The 17,107-nt window shown below is 39.3% G+C and overlaps 1 protein-coding gene across 3 annotated transcripts in view; it reads right to left on the bottom strand.

Moving 5' to 3' along the window:
* Positions 1–17,107, bottom strand: part of wdr37 (WD repeat domain 37) — a 124,789-nt gene that overhangs the window by 12,260 nt on the left and 95,422 nt on the right. For all 3 annotated transcript variants that reach the window (XM_048562121.2, XM_048562132.2, XM_048562112.2), the window contains one exon: positions 4,077–4,211. In XM_048562121.2, the coding sequence (XP_048418078.1) occupies positions 4,077–4,211 (135 nt within the window). The remainder of the gene's footprint in view (positions 1–4,076; positions 4,212–17,107) is intronic.

Genomic DNA, 17,107 nt, shown 5'->3' on the forward strand with positions numbered 1-17,107 from the left:
AGGAGAAGCGTGGGTCACCGTACTGACCCCTGAGGAACTCCAGTACATTTCTGAAGACGGGTCCAGACCCGAAACATCAGCTTTCCTGCCCCTCTGATGCTGCCTAGTTTGCTGTGTTCCTCCAGCTCCACACCTTGTTATCCAATACATACCTTCCTTCAGCTCAAAAAAACATCTGTTGCCCATTCCTCTCTGCTCCCTATCATGCAGCCAATTTTGTATCCAAATAGTATGGACACTTTTATTCCATGAGCTTAACTAGATTGAGCATACAATTGATTGATTCCAGAGATAAGGATTTATTTTACATTCAATCTTGGGATGAGGATGTCACAGATTGGCCAGATTTATCACCGTCTCTAGTTGCCCTTGAAAAAATGTTGGTGAGCTGACTTCTTGAACCACTGCAGCCCATGTGCTGTAGGCAGACCCACAATGCCCTTTGGGAGGGAATTACAGAATTTTGAACCAATGACACTGAAGGAAAAGCGCTACATTTCAGGTCAGGATAGTGAGTGGCTTGGAAGAGAACTTGCATGTGCTGGTCTTCCCATGTATCTTCTAACCTGGAACTTCCACATGGTAGTGGTTGTGAGTTTGGAAGATACCAAGGATCTTTGGTCAATTTCTGCAGTGAGTCTTATTGAAACTACGTACTGCTGTTACTGAACCTCAGTGATGGAGGGAATAGATTCTTGCAGACGTGGTGCTAATTAAGCGGTCAGCTTCGTCTTGGATGGTGTCAAGCTTCTTGAACGTTGTTGGAGCAGCATTCATCCAGGTAGACAGCAAGTCAAAAATTCTCAGGTTAAGATCAGTTTCAAGTCATCAAATGAAACAATGAATTTTGAAGTGAGTCAGTAAATTACTCCAGCACTCAAAAGGCAGGCAGATAAATAACAAAGCAGGACAGAGACCCAGAAATTGTTGTACCTGCCATCGAGGTGTTTGATGGGGACAGTATACAGTTTACAAAGAGCTTTACTTCCAGTTTAAAAGAGGGAGCTTTAATTTCACTTTGAAAGTGTAGAGAGCGCTTAATCTGTGTCTAACTTCATGCTATGCTTGCCAGAGTGCTTGGTGGGGACAGTGAACATAATGTTCAGTTTAAAAAAGAAAGAGAGAGCTTTACTTCACACCTGAGCCCACTCTGTCCCTATCCTGGGAGTGTTTGAAGGGGGCAGTGTTGAAGGAGCTTTACTCTCAGTTCACATTCATTTTAAGTGAGCAGATGGCGTTCTAATCTGTGTTTAACCCTGTGCCGTCTCTGTCAAGGGAGTGTTTATCAGGGTTAGTGTAGAGGCCACTTTACTCTGTATCTAACTCCATGCCGTCCCCGTCTTAGGAGTGTTTGATGGGGCAGTATAGAGGAAGCTTCATTTTGTTTCAAACTCTGTGCTGTCCCTGTCCTGAGACTTTTATGGGGTCAATGTGGAAGAAGATTTACTTTCACTTTTAAAAAAGAGTAGAGTGAGATTTACATTGTATCTAATCCCCGATTGTACCCACAGAGCTGGACGAAATTACAGAGATAAAGTGGATATAGGACGTACAGGAATTTGAAAACTGCGGTGACGATTTTTAAAATTGTGATTCTGTTGGACAGGGAGGGTCAGTGAGTGCATGGGTGAATGAAAAATGCTGTGAAATGTGTGTTAAACAGAAGTATCTTATGAAGAGTTTGAGCAGTTTAGGCCTACGCATTCAGGAGTTTAGACAAATGAGCATGGACCTAATATCAGAATACAAGATGCTAAAGAGGATTGATAAAGTAGACAGAGAGGATGCTTCCTCACGAGGGGCAATCTAAAACGAGAAGTCATAGTTTTATGACGGTAGCACACTTTAAACAGCGATAAGGAGAAATTACTTCTCACGAAGAGGGATGAATCTGTGGAATTCACGAAGCCAGAGTGTGGTGAATACTGGGACATTGAGCAAATTTAAAGAGAGACAATATTTTCAATTAGTAATGGGCTGAAGGGCTACAGATAGTGGGCAGGAAAGTAGAGTTGAAACTGCAAAGAGCCATTATTGTCTGAAACAATGGAGCAGGCTCGAGGAGCTGCATTGCGTACTCTTGCTCCTGTCTCAAACTTCTCAAACGATTAAGGGCTTTGGCCTGAAACGTTGACTTTCCTGCTTCTCGGATGCTGTCTGACTGGCTGCGCTTTCCAAGTCCATATTTACTGACTTCAGCTTCCAGCATCTGCAGTCCATACTGTCTCCTCCTCACAAATCTGTTGTGTCCCCCAGATCAAAAGCATTCTGAAGTCCATGTACATCATATCAACAGCATTAATTTCATTGAGCCTGTTACCTCATCAAAAATCCAGCCATTTAGTTAAGTGTCGTATTCCCCTTCAGAAATTCATACGAACTCTGCACAATCAACCCACCATTTTCTATGTGACTACTAATCCTATCCCAAATAATTGTCTCTTGAAGCTTCCCCATCACTGAAATTAAAATGACTGGTCTGCAATTGCTGCGATTATCTTTTCAACTTTACTTGAACAAGGCCACAATGTTTGTAATTTTCCAGTCATCTGGCACCCTCCTAGAATTAAGGGAGGATTGGAGAATTACGGTCAATCCCTGCAATATCCACTCTCATTTCCTTCAAAATCCTTGGATATCTCTCGTTCAATGTTGATACTTTGTCAACTTTAAGTACCAACAATCCATCCAACCCTTCTTCCTTATCAATTCTGGACCCTTCTAGTGATATTTTCCTCCTGTGTTATCATGGCCTGGGGGACATTTCCCTTTTTGAATTTGCAAAGTACGTAAAGCCAGGAGTTTATGTAAACAAACTCATGAACCTTGCCACTTATATGTAAATCCAAAGTTGACAGCTTTGGTGAAAGATTAAATTTATGTTTTACCTGAAAAACCGAAAATTTCAAGAAGTGTTGATAGTATGCTTCCTTCCTTAAGGCATGGGAAACAATTAAACATTTGCCACCCCAATACAAAACAGAACAGAAATGCGAAGAGTATTGTGAATATATACTAGCATGTAACCTTAAAATTCTCAAATGATGTAGGCATGAATGATTAGAATTTAATTCTACTCTCACAATAATTATCTTCCCTCACTACCACAGCAAGGATACAATAGCAACTTAGTCTATGTCTCCAAGCTAAAATGACAAGTCAGGTAGTGGTAATAAACTTAAAAATTTGAAAACTAAACAAACTAGAATTTAAATAAATTATCTACAGCCAGGAAGTTCACAAGAAATCTGGTGCTTTTCCATTTCCATCTTCATCAGAACTTCGATTCAACAATTCTCCTGTAAAAAACTATGAATTGAAAGGGGTTCACCTAAAATACCTTCCAGTTCTGACTGATTATCAAGGAGTGAGAATGTCAACCATACCACAGTTGTTACCTATAAATTTTACACAGCATAGTTGGGTTTGTGATATCACTAAATTCTATTACCAACTCACAGTTAAACTGCATCTTTAATGTAATAAAGCCTTCATGGGAATATTACCTAGGTTTAACACAAAACTACTAATGAACAAAAGCTTAGTCAAAGTAGTATGTTTTAAGAAGCATTTTAAATGAGAAAAGACATGTAACGTTGGTAGAAGAGTTAATGGAAGGAATTTCAGAATTTAAAGCATATGCAGCTGAAAGCTTGATCACCAATGGTGGAATGATTAATCATTGGGAGATGATATACGATGCCAGAATTGGAGGAATACAGAGATGCTGGAAGGTTATATGGTTTAAGGGAAGAGTCAAATTGAGCACGTTGGAACTGTGTAAGGAGGGATTAAGCACAAAGTTCTGAAAATTTTCAGATCATAAATCAAATACTACCACCTTTCTGGAGTTTAATTGCTTTTTATTAAAATATTAACAGCAACCTTCACGTTTAACTTAGTATCTTAACCACAGCATCCCAGAAGTAGCAGAGGACTTGAGTGTGTACTATGTTTTTTGAAATGAGCACAAGGGAATGCATCGTGAATGATCAACTTAGGAATAGGAAAAAGAACTCATTTCGTTTGTGGCCAATAATGATTTATCACTTATAAATAAATTTAAAATCATTTACCTGTTGACTGCTGAGTCAGTACGAATTGTTGCTATAGGAGATCGCATATTCTTTAGATCCCAGACTTTTACAGTTCTGTCATCGCTGCCAGATACAACATTATCTCCCACAGTAAAGACAGCAGATGTTACAGTGCTAGAAGGAAATAAAACATATGAAGAACCATTAAACAAAACAATACCTACACAATAGAGATCTGTCTCTAGCTGCTATATTTGGATGCAATGTTTCTAGAATTTCTTTTAAATGCCATATGCTTCATTCTTCTTGGAAAATCTTTCTTTTTATTAAACTACTTTGTCGTGATGAACAGTCATGCATCAGTATTAAGACCTCCAGTCATTTACAAGGTATATAAGAAATCAAGATCCTTCTACTGTTAACAAGCAACAAACCTCATCTCCGCTCCTATTACACTAGCATAGAACATATAGAACATAGAAAAGTAGAGCACAGTACAGGCCCTTCGGGCCACGATGTTGTGCCGTGGAATATTCCTAATCCAAAAATAAAATAACCTAACCTACATTCCCCTCAATTCACTGCTGTCCATATGCATGTCCAGCAGTCGCTTAAATGTCACTAATGACTCCACTTCCACGACTACCACTGGTAAACTATTCCATGTGCTCACAACTCTCTGGGTGAAGAACCTCCCTCTGACATCTCCTCTATACCTTTCGCCTAACACCTTAAAACTATGACCCCTCATGGCAGTCAATCCTGCCCTGGGGAAAAGTCTCTGGCTATCGACTCTATCCATGCCTCTCATAACCTTGTACACCTCGATCAGGTCACCTCTCTTCCTCCTTCTCTCCAGAGACAAAAGTCCGAGCTCAGTCAACCTCTCCTCGTAAGACAAGCCCTCCAGTCCAGGCAGCATCCTGGTAAACCTCCTTTGCACCCTCTCCAAAGCCTCCACATCTTTCCTATAATAGGGTGACCAGAACTGGGCACAATATTCCAAGTGTGGTCTCACCAGGGTTTTGTAGAGCTGCAGCATAACCTCGCGGATCTTAAACTCGATCCCCCTGTTAATGAAAGCCAAAGCACCATATGCTTTCTTAACAACCTTATCCACCTGGGTGGCAACTTTGAGGGAGCTATGCACTTGAACACCAAGATCCCGCTGTTCCTCCACACTGCCAAGAATCCTGCCTTTAATCCTATATTCAGCATTTAAGTTCGAATTTCCAAAATGCATCACTTCGCATTTATCTAGGTTGAACTCTATCTGCCATTTCTCAGCCCAGCTCTGCATTCTGTCAATGTTTCACTGAAGCCTGCAATAGCCCTGGATACTATCAGCGGCACCTCCAACCTTTGTGTCATCAGCAAACAAGGATGTCCAAAAGCTTACTGTCTTTCGTGAATGGTAGTTCCAAAATGTGTAGTTTTTAGAATGGTTAAGGTATATACACAAATAGAGAATTATTTTACATGCACAGCAGATGAAACATTCAGGATATACAGCCTAGAAATTACTGGAGTTGATGCTTGCTGATCAATGACACTGCCCCATTTATTTTAAATAGGTTCAATCCTCCATGTAAACATGAGAAAGCAATATTAAATGATCATCTTTCAATACCAACAGTAATTTTTTAATGCATCATTAGAAAGTAAATCTCACGAAGTACAAAAATCAAATCCACAAGACATAGTTACAGATAGATTTCCCAAGTAGACACAAATGAAAACCTTTCAGACTTCAACAAAACTATCGCATGCAAATTTCAATTTCAAGAAGTATGCGCCCAGAATATTCAGACACAAAACACTTTGGGCAAAGTGCCGAAACTTGAGAGAGCAATTTACCACAACCCCTCCTTCCAGAAGGATTGCTTCTATCACAAACTGGGCAAAAATAATGTACAAAGGCTAATAATTATCAATCTTTTTACTGTATCCATGAGTCACATGAATATATGAATCAGGAATATGACATTCATCTTCTAGAGGCTGCGCTGCCATTTGATAAAATGTTTTCCGACCTGATTGAGACTTCTATTTCGCTTTCTACACACTATATCTTTGTCAGCCAAGAATATATAATTGAGCCTTAAATGTATTCAATAATCCTTATTTGATTACTCTGTGGAGCAAAGACTTCCACAGATCATCAACTACCGAGAAGAAAATATCCTCATCTGCATTTTAAATAAGAGAACCTCAATTTTTAAAGTCTTTCCCCTCATTCAAAGTCTCTGTCTTTGTCAAAACTTTTCAGCAATCCCCTTACTCAGAGCCATGAGGATCTTACACATTTTAGTAAGGTTGCCTCTCAACAACATGAATTACATGGTCATTAAGCTAGCTTTTTATTGAATTCAAATTTCACCATCTTCCATGGTGGGATTTGAACCGATGCCCCCAGAATATTAATGCTGGATTACTAATCCAATGACATCATTATTATTCTACTACCTTCCCATTCTTCTAAATTCCAATGGATACAGACCCATCCTGTTCAACCTTTCTTCATAAAACAATCCCGGATATCAATCAAGCCAATCAACTCAACATTGTTTCAAATGCAATTACATCCATTCACAAATAAGGAGTCCAAAATTGCACGCTGTGCTCCAGGTGATTTCTCACGAAACCCTGCATAATTCAACCAAAACTTTAATATTTTGATATTCCATTCCACTTACACTAAACAATTTCCATTTGCTTTTCCAGTTTTTTGCTATACCAGAAGACCCATATCCATCTGTACCACATGAGCTCAAATCCTACATTGAAGGCAGTGAAATTTGAATTCAATAAAATTATGGAATAAAAAACTCGCCCGAAGGTGACTATATAACCACTGTTCTTTTTCACTAAAATTAGATCATTAATGCTCTCTAGGAGGGAAATGTGCCATGCTATATGACCTACCTGTTATTCGTAACCCACAAGGATAAGTGATTATCCTTGGCTGTCCTGAGCAACTTGGGATGGACAATAAATTCTGACACAGCAGACAACACCCACTTCCAATAAACAGATAATGAAAAGGTGCCTGGGAACACCATGCTGGTGACTTCCCCTCCAAGGCATGCATACCATCTTGAGTCAAAGTCTGCATACCCATCTTTAACGGTACTGTGAACGTACCTACATGTCTTCAATGGTTGAAGTCAGACAAATTCTGAAAGGTACAACAAACGACCTGCCCAGTGACACCCATATGAATAGAGGGGGAAAAAAATCTATTGGATGAAACACCAAACCCTCAAGATTCCCAAAGTGCTGTTTCAAAGAAGACAGGGGAGTTTCTCTAGTTTCCCAGTCAATATTTATCACAGACGGAACACTAGAAATGGATAGCTATATGATCACGGACTTATTACTATGCACGGGACATTACTGGGTGCAATTTGGCTTCCAGCTTTTCTATATTACAGTGACCAATTTGTTTAGGGAAGTCCTTTTGGTTGTGAAACGTGCTATTTATACAGAATAAAATAAAACATAGAATTGCAGTCGCTGGAGACTGAAATAAAGACAAAGTGCTGGAAGACCGCAACAGGCCTGCTCAGAGAAAAGTAGAATTAACGTTTAGAGTCCAGTCACCTCTCATGAGAACTATTTAAATGGACGCCTGCCTTTCTTTCTAAATATTCCCATTTTAAATTTAATGCATACATCTTTCTTTCAGTGTAAACCACTGCTCATATTTAAATCCGAATACATTTCTGTTTTTCACTTCCATCCAAGGCTGATGGACCCAAAAAGGGCAAACTCATGTATGATCATTTAATAAAGTTTAATATTTTGTAATTTACAATGGCAGTTGCTCCTGCCTGTGTGTTACTTGAGGAATACAGGCGTCACATACTGATCTGGATGCTGATTGAATTTAACAGCATCCAGGCCACTAGAGGCCCTTTCATGCGGGAACACTTAATTGAAATTGACACTAAATTAAGGTTTAATAAGGATTAAACTACACTGTGTAAATGGAGCAAAGTTCTTTAATTTAATACCACCCTAAAGCTAAAGAATACTATTTTGGCTCTTTTAAATATGTCAAGTTTTTCAAAGAAAAACCTAGCAAACAAGTTGAGATCCGTTTACCTCAGTCATATCTATAAATACACAACATCATTTTTGAAAATGCAATACCAGGAGCACAAGTAATTACAGAAAATCTTGGAAATCATAAAAGGTCAATTAGAGTCTTAAAACTAAGAGATGATGTTTAGGCAGAAAACTATCAACCAAACATGGATAAGAGAGTTACAAGGTGTAGAGCTGAATGAACACAGCCGGCCAAGCAGCATCAGAGGAGCAGGAAGGCAGACGTTTTGGGCCTAGACCTTCTGAAGGAGGGTCTAGGCCCAAAACGTCAGCCTTCCTGCTCCTCTGATGCTGCTTGGCCTGCTGTGTTCATCCAACTCTACACCTTGTATATCTCAGATTCTCCAGCATCTGCAGTTCATACTATCTCATGGATACGAGACTGCCCATTCATCATTAGCTGTTGAAAATAAAAAGGAACAATGAGTAAAGGGTAAATAAAATTTGAAACCCTGCTTTGTGTGAGCAATATTTAAAGCTTTCATTTTAGAAATTATACAAGTCTGAATTTCATTCAATAGACCTAGATTTGAATTCAGGCCAAAACACTAAATACCCTCTTTGCTATAGGAATCTAAAGAGCAATTGGATGCGAATTAGACGAAGTCAAATTAGTGAACCTGCATAAAGATGCATGCAAGAAACAAAATCTTTATGCCGAGATGGTAAATTGCCATGACATTAGCATAGGACTTCTCTTATTTTGTTTGCATGACTTTTGATTTACAGATGCCTAATACTTCAAAAGCGTGAGAGAATCACTCCTCCAAATACCTCCTGTTTCATGATAGGTGCTTCCCTGGCTTCAGTGATGGATTAGATGGACAAATAAGACAAAACAATACAGCCGGAACCTTACTTGACATGTTCAATGATGTAGGCAGCCGATATTATTCTTCAGACATTTGTAACCAGTCAGCCTTTCAGGTCTTCGTTTCCAAAATGCCTTATTACTGTTTGAAACGTTAATTTTTGCTAACAAAACAACACCAACAAACTACTCACCAATACTCAGTTTAGGTTCCATTAGAATCATTTGGCTCATAAGAGCTGATGAACCATATGTTTGATTGAAAATACTTATAAAAAGTGCACAAAGTGATTTGATTAATTGAATTTCTAGTTATACTAGATCTACACTGGAGCTGGACAGTAGGTGAAGACTTAGGTGGCGGTAGTGTGTGAAGGCAGAGAACTTATTTAGGAGCAAAAAATTGATAGGGAAAATTAATCAATGCAAGTGTCGAACATTGGATGCAAAAAGACCTATGTAAGTGAACAAAAGGGAGGTGGGTAGAATGAAAACAAGAGACAGTGTGCCCGATCTATGCTGATCTTTGTTTCATCAGGAAGTGCTCATTCACCTACTAGGATCACACATTCTTCAAGAAGCCAGACACCAGCAATGTTTTTGTTTTGCATAATTAATGAAAAAAAGTTTGATATAATGATTTCTGTTCCCATTGGCTAGACATCTGAAAACAACTGACTGCTGTGGAAATAGGTGTATTGATTGTACTGGTACAAAAACATGCACCTACAATTTTATGGGCACACCCAACACATCAATCAGGTGAGTGAGTTTGTAGCCAGGGCTGCATGTTTCAAATAAAATAAAGTGATAGTGAAGCTCATCATATATTCCAGGAACTACTGTATTATTTCACAAAAATAACCTTCAAATACAATCCAGTTCCATTTTGTGCCAAGGGATTGAGTATATGTTGCACTAAAATACATATGTCAATTCAATTTGCTGCAGCCACATCACAGTAATCTATAGTGCCTAACAAATTGCACCCTCTTCACCGAGATGACAACCATCCATTTAAAGATACATTGTCAGCTAGCTCCATTCTCACTGAAATTCCCCCATTTGCTGCACTGAAAGAAAACTAAAGTGGAAGGATTTGCAGAAATGGAATTTGAATACAGTACAGTTTGTTGTTGAGACAATTCTGCCTATAAAAGTGCAGCAAATCAACAATACCATCAATTGCGGGCTGAGATGGTGTAAATAATTCTTCTTTGGATTGGAGCCACTTGTACTTGAAAAAGTACATTTCTGCCCCTGATTGTTTACAATTTAAGTACAATCACCAGGCACTGGCTGCAAAGGTATTTGAGGAAAGGTCACCGGACCCGAAACATTAATTCCCTTTTCCCCCACAGATGCTGCCAGACCTGCTAAGCTTTTCCAGCAACTTTGTTTTTGTAGCTGCATAATACTGGTCGAATGTTTTATTTATAGGGTTCAATCGTTAGTTTCTAAAGTAGGGCCTCTTCTTTTACAGCAAAAGGTTATTTCATCCTCATGAAAACCCTAGTTACCACAATAGCAATACTGAAATTTATTTCAAATACTACATTTGAACCAAAAAAATGATATGGTGTGAAAATATCTTAAAAGTGGTTTAAATTAAGCACTGTATATAGCTAATGTTCCCCTCAAAAGTGAAAGGAGAAAAGAATTGAAAATTTGTTTACAAGGCTGAATCGATTCAAATAAAATACTTGAATAGTAGTAGGAAAGTCCCTGACCAACTAAAGTCGTCTAGAATAAAAGCAGATGTGTCATGGGTCTGTTGATAAAGGTTTATCATCACCTGCCTCCTCCAGAAGAGAAAAAAAAAGTCATTGGTTCAATTCAATGGTAGCCTTGATTTGTCAAAGCAACCAACTGAAAATGAAAATTTTTTAGAACTCCATTAAAAATAATTGTTGACAATAAAGATAACAAAAAACAATGGGTCATATGTCAGCTCTTTTACTGTAAGAGAGTAACTGTGCAATTCCACAAAATAGTTGATTTGTCATTTAAATTCAGTGAAGAGGCAAATCTGTAATGTGGTGAGGACTATCCCTCTTGTCACACCTGAAGAGCAATAAGATCCCTCATTTGCTTTATCAATCACAGCCCATAAATTTAAAAGCAGAATCCCACTGGGGTGCAGTATGATACTGCTGTTCCCAGACAAAGCTGATGTCTCTGCCAAAGCTCAGCAAAACTCATTTATCTTGTCCTAGAGAGCAACGGAGCATACACTTGCAGCTGACAGTGCGGCAGTTTCTCCTCACACACCACTGACTGCTCTGGAACACTCTGCTCCCTGAGCGGGTCTCAATCACTGAAAATACTGTAATGCTAGCACTCCTCATTAGAAGTAACAGCTGTCTCAACAGTTAAAATTGCCAGAAACTGGTTTGCATACCAATCTGTTAAAACTTTACACAATAAAATGGTTACAATGTAATTTAAGACTTTCAAAACATCTAAAAATAGCTCATCGAAAAGTCATGCCCACTGCATTTGGGCGCTGGACCTTCACACAAATTTGATTAGTTTTTAAAACATTAAGGAAAATAGTGGCAGTTTAGCACTTCTAAACAGTCATAAGCTGCACTTAATGTTAGGAAAAAAACATGCTTTAAAGCAAGATCATTAAAATACGAGTAGAATTTAATATAGGAGTAGACTAGGCTTCTTGTATTCAGTGTTGGGATGTTGGTTTCACTGGCTGGCCAGCATTTATTGCCTGTCCTGAGTTGGTCTTGAGAAGTTGTAGTGGGCTGCCTTCTTGAACAGCTGTGGTCCATATCCTGTAAATATATCCACAATGCTGAGAGAAGGAATTCCAGTAGTTTGACCGAGTGACACTGGCTGACAGCAATATATTTCCAAGCCAGGATGGCGAGTGGCTTGGAAACTTGAAGGTGGTGGTGCTCCCGTGTATCTGCTGCCCTTGTCCTTCCAGTTGGAGATGGTCATGGGTTTTGAATATGCTAAGGATCATTGATCAATTTCTGTTGTGCATCTCGAAGATAGTACAGACTGTTTCTACCGAGGTGGTGCAGGGAGAGAATGTGGTCCCAATCAAGCAGTTTGCTTTGTCCAGGGTGATATTAAGCTTCTTAGGTATTGTTGGAATTGCACTAATCCAGGCAGTAGGGGAGTATTTTATCATAATCCTGACTTGTGGATGCAGACAAGCTTTGGGGAGTCAGGAAGTGAGTTGCTTGTTGCAGTATACCTAGCCTCTAACTTGCTCTTAAAGCTACTGTATCTAGATTTCTGGTCAGTAACTGTTTAGTTTCTGGTAGCGTCCAGGATGTTGACAGTGGGGGATTCAGTAATAGTAGCTTCACTTACTATCAAGGGGTAGTGGTTAGATCCTTTTTGGAGATGATCATTGCCTAGCATTAATGTGAAGTGAATGTTATTTGCCACTTTTCAGCCAAAACCTGGAGGCATTCTGGTCTTGTTGCATTTGTACAGAAATTTGTAAGTACAAGATGCTAAGTCTTTTTTTCATAATTACAAGAGTAGTGCATCAGTTCAAACATAAAAGAAAAGCAGAAGTAGGTCCGAGCAGACGAGCTACTTCCCTTCCTTTTTAGCGTTTTTTTTACTGAAGAAAAATCATTTTTCTACTTTTTATGGCAATCAGTGACACAGTAATATCAGCTGTACCAAGCAAGGTCCTTGAGGCCAAAGGAAGTAGAGAAAGTTACAAAAAGATTAATTCTTGAAAAGAATCACTAATAGCGAGTTTTGAGAAGATTTGTAGCTCAGGTTGAGGTTCTGGATGTGAGTTTGCTCACTGAGCTGGAAGGTTCGTTTTCAGACGTTTCGTCACCATTCTATGTAACATCATCAGTGAGCCTCCGACGAAGCAAACTCACATCCAGAGAATCACTAATACTTATCGCTACAGATTCTACTAATAACTGGTTTGATAACGACCTTGAACAATTATAATATTCTTGTAAGTTGCATCAATATTTTATTTCAAAATCATTGAAAAATAGATTTGCTCTAACATTCATTTAGCTGAGAAAATGGATAAATTTAACTTCTATAAAGCCATTTATCACAGAGTAGCTTATTCTTATGCACAGATTTTCTCAAATAAAGCACCAATTAAGTTCTGGAAAAGTTTTTTAAAATTCTATATTCATACCTATAGTTAAGTTGACTGAGCTCGGTCTCTTTTCATTGGAGAAAAGGAGGAGGAGAGGGGACCTAATTGAGGTATACAAGATAATGAGAGGCATAGATAGAGTTGATAGCCAGAGACTATTTCCCAGGGCAGAAATGGCTAGCACGAGGGGTCATAGTTTTAAGCTGGTTGGAGGAAAGTATCGAGGGGATGTCAGAGGCAGGTTCTTTACGCAGAGAGTTGTGAGAGCATGGAATGCGTTGCCAGCAGCAGTTGTGGAAGCAAGGTCATTGGGGTCATTTAAGAGACTGCTGGACATGTATATGGTCACAGAAATTTGAGGGTGCATACATGAGGATCAATGGTCGGCACAACATTGCGGGCTGAAGGGCCTGTTCTGTGCTGTACTGTTCTATGTTCTATGTTCTATGTTCTATGTGCATTTTACTTTAAGAGGGACTGTTCCACCATTTTTCTAAAATGTCTGCAAAGATACATTTACTATTTTCACTAATACAGACCAGATTTTCACTTCATCTGGTTTAGTCAGATCATTAAGTGCATCTGCTGGTGGTAGTACATTGCTCTAAATCAAACACAAACAGAAAACTGAGTGCCCTATTTCAAACCTCAATTTCTCAAGTATAGAATCCATTGAACGACTGAGTGCCAAAATGTCAATCAAGTCTGGCCTCTTTCATTTACAGCACAACAAAGAGGGAATGGGATGAGATGAGGTTAATTGTTCCATCAAACCTATGCGTTCCAGAGAACCTGAACAATATATTTCATTGCAAAGCAACAAACTGTATGTATACAGAGCCTTTGATGTTTAAAAGAAGCATGCTATTAATAAACATATTACCACAGAAGAATTGAACAACTGTTTGCTGGGACAAAAACAGAAATTACTAGAGAAACTCAGCAGCTCGGGTTGCATTTGTGTAGAGAAAACAAAGTTAATGTTTCAATCTGAAGGGTTCTCAATAAGAGTCACTGAACTCAAAATGTTGACTCTGCTTTAGCCCTACAAATGCTGCTGAGTTTCTTCAGCAATTTTTGTTTTTATTTCAGATCTTCTGCTACTGTAGGTCTTTGATTTATTTTAGTTTGTTGGGAACTAGGACCTTTGAATATTAGAGATAATGGGAACTGCTGATGCTAGAGAATCCAAGATAACAAAAAGTGTGTAGCTGGATGAACACAGCAGGCCAAGCAGCATCTCAGGAGCACCAAAGCTGACGTTTCGGGCCTAGACCCTTTATCAGAGAATCTCTGACGAAGGGTCTAGGCCCGAAACGTCAGCTTTTGACCTCCAGAGATGCTGCTTGGCCTGCTGTGTTCATCCAGTTACACACTTTGTTGCCTTTGAATATTAGTTTTGTTTTGATTTAAAGAACAGCTAACACTGTATATATGTTGTGTTTCACTCCGTACTGTTTACTTACCTAATCTTCATTAACAAAGTTACCTGCGAAAGGAGACAAAGGCAGAACATGGTACTTTTTAAATATATTTATAGCACAAAGGCAAAGATTTGCGGTTCAACCCATGGGTCTCTATTATTTTCCAAGGTTAAAGCGTACTTCAGATTAAATGGAAATAAGCTAAATGGTTAAAAGGTTGATTGATAATTGGACCTGTGATAGAATAAAACTCCAAAAAACATCACTCCTTTTCCATACTAAAATGCTTGTACCTGCTTGTGTCACTTTCATTGTTAAACACCCTAATATTCTTCATGATGGCTTCCCATGAATTCTGATTTATCTCAGATTTGCTATTTTGCACTCAGCCCCGCCATCTCCTATGCTTTCCAAACAACAATGTAATGCAACCTTTGAGACATTCAGCAGAAAGCGCTTGTGCTCAAAGATAAATTCCTCTAGTTTGGATCATAAGAGAGATGAGTAGTTCTGTAATTCAGTTATTGTGGAACAGTAATATTTTAATGGACTGTGTTTAAAGTTTCATTTTGGATAGTCACAGAGAAAAAAAATGGAGGAATTGAATTTGAACTTATTCGTACGTTTACTGAGTGATATGATCGGTTTACAAGATTAATTAGCATTGACTTAGCTCAGCGGAGCACAATACAACCAGGAACGCTTTACAGTTGAAAGTTCATTGACAAAGTGACAATAAATTTAAGCTCAAATGCAGGAGGTTTAGAAGGGATTTGAGGAAACCATTCTTTTAACAGAGTGGGTATCGGGAATACACTGGCTGGGAAGAAGAGCAATTGAAATGCCATTACATTCAATGCTATGGGCCATTTGCTGGAAAATGTGACTCGTGTAGGTTCAGAGTAGTTTTTGTTAGTGTAGATCTGATGGGCTGAAGGATCTATTCAGTACTGTACGATTCTAAGAGAATAACTCAACGCAGAGGCTATAGCCTGATTAAAATGCTCAAAATTCCATTGAAGCACATGGGGATCCTGAGCTGGCTTGAAAGAGTGGATTCTGGCAAGCCTCCTGTGGAACAAATGAGTACTAGGCGATAATGTTAAAATAACAGGTCTCCCATTTAAGATGGAATTTTTTTTTCCTCTTGGTAGGTTGTTAGTTTGTGAAATTCTCTTCTCCAGAGAATAGTAGGGATTGGGCCATTGTATTTATTCAAATTTAAGTTAGATTTTTAATAGACAAGGAGGTCCAGGTCTATAGTTGGGGGAGCATAACAAAACAGAGCTGAGACCACAATGGCCATCTTATTCAATGGAGAGCAGGTTTGAAGGATCAAACAGCCTGGTCCCGTTCCAAGATCTTATCTTCCTACAATACTTCACATCGTCAAGGAAAGGACAAGGTAGTAGAACTATACGTGAAACCTTCAACTGAAAAGCAAACATTAGCACAGCCATAACGCAAATTGACTTTTCTACTGTAATTTCATCGCTTTATAATCAATAATATCTGCTCCATGTCATTTGTCAATAGTCTGAAAGATGTGGGACTCACAACAGATGTTTGAGGAACTTCACAATGCATTATTACCAGACAGAGAGTGGTCAGCTTTACCCTATGGTGATGAATTCATTGTTCAGTACAACTCTTTTAGATTTGATCCAATCTCTCAAACTTGGTTCTTCAATGCAACTGACTTGTTATTTTGCATTGATTTAGCATGTGAATGATGTTTAACAACAATTTTGTAAAGCAATATGTTTCAGCAAAAGCAACTCAAAGCAATGACAGTCAGTCAATCATATAGCATGAAAATTGACCCAGGGATCCAACCAGCCCACGTTCGATACAGTGCCAAACTCAACTAGCCCCACCCGCCGATGTTTGGCCCATATTCCTCCAAACGTTTCCTATTCATGTGCTTATCTGAAATGCATTCTCGGCTTCGTCTGGCCATTCATTCCACACACTAACCAAAGCGCTCCTTCATGCCTGCATATTCAGGCTTCTCTGCCTTCTGTAGGTTTCAATGAGATCCCCTTTCATCCTTCTAAATTCAGACAACAGACCCAATGCCCTCAACTGCTCCTCATCTGACAAGCCATTTACTCTTACATTCATTGTTGTAAGCCTCCTCTAGACGTCCTCCAAGATCAGCATATCTTTCTTACATACAGCATCCACAACACTCCAAATGTGGTAATGGGAACTGCAGATGCTGGAGAATCCAAGATAATAAAATGTGAGGCTGGATGAACACAGCAGGCCAAGTAGCATCTCAGGAGCACAAAAGCTGACGTTTCGGGCCTAGACCCTTCATCAGAGAGGGGGATGGGGTGAGGGTTCTGGAATAAATAGGGAGGGGGGGGAGGTGGACCAAAGATGGAGAGAAAAGAAGATAGGTGGGGAGGAGAGTATAGGTGGGGAGGTAAGGAGGGGATAGGTCAGTCCAGGGAAGACAGACAGGTCAAGGAGGTTGGATGAGGTTAGTAGGTAGGAGATGGAGGTGCGGCTTGGGGTGGGAGGAAGGGATGGATGAGAGGAAGAACAGGTTAGGGAGGCAGAGACAGGCTGGACTGGTTTTGGGATGCAGTGGGTGGAGGGGAAGAGC

Source organism: Stegostoma tigrinum, chromosome 2 (genome assembly GCF_030684315.1).
Source record: "Stegostoma tigrinum isolate sSteTig4 chromosome 2, sSteTig4.hap1, whole genome shotgun sequence".
NCBI lineage: Eukaryota > Metazoa > Chordata > Chondrichthyes > Orectolobiformes > Stegostomatidae > Stegostoma > Stegostoma tigrinum.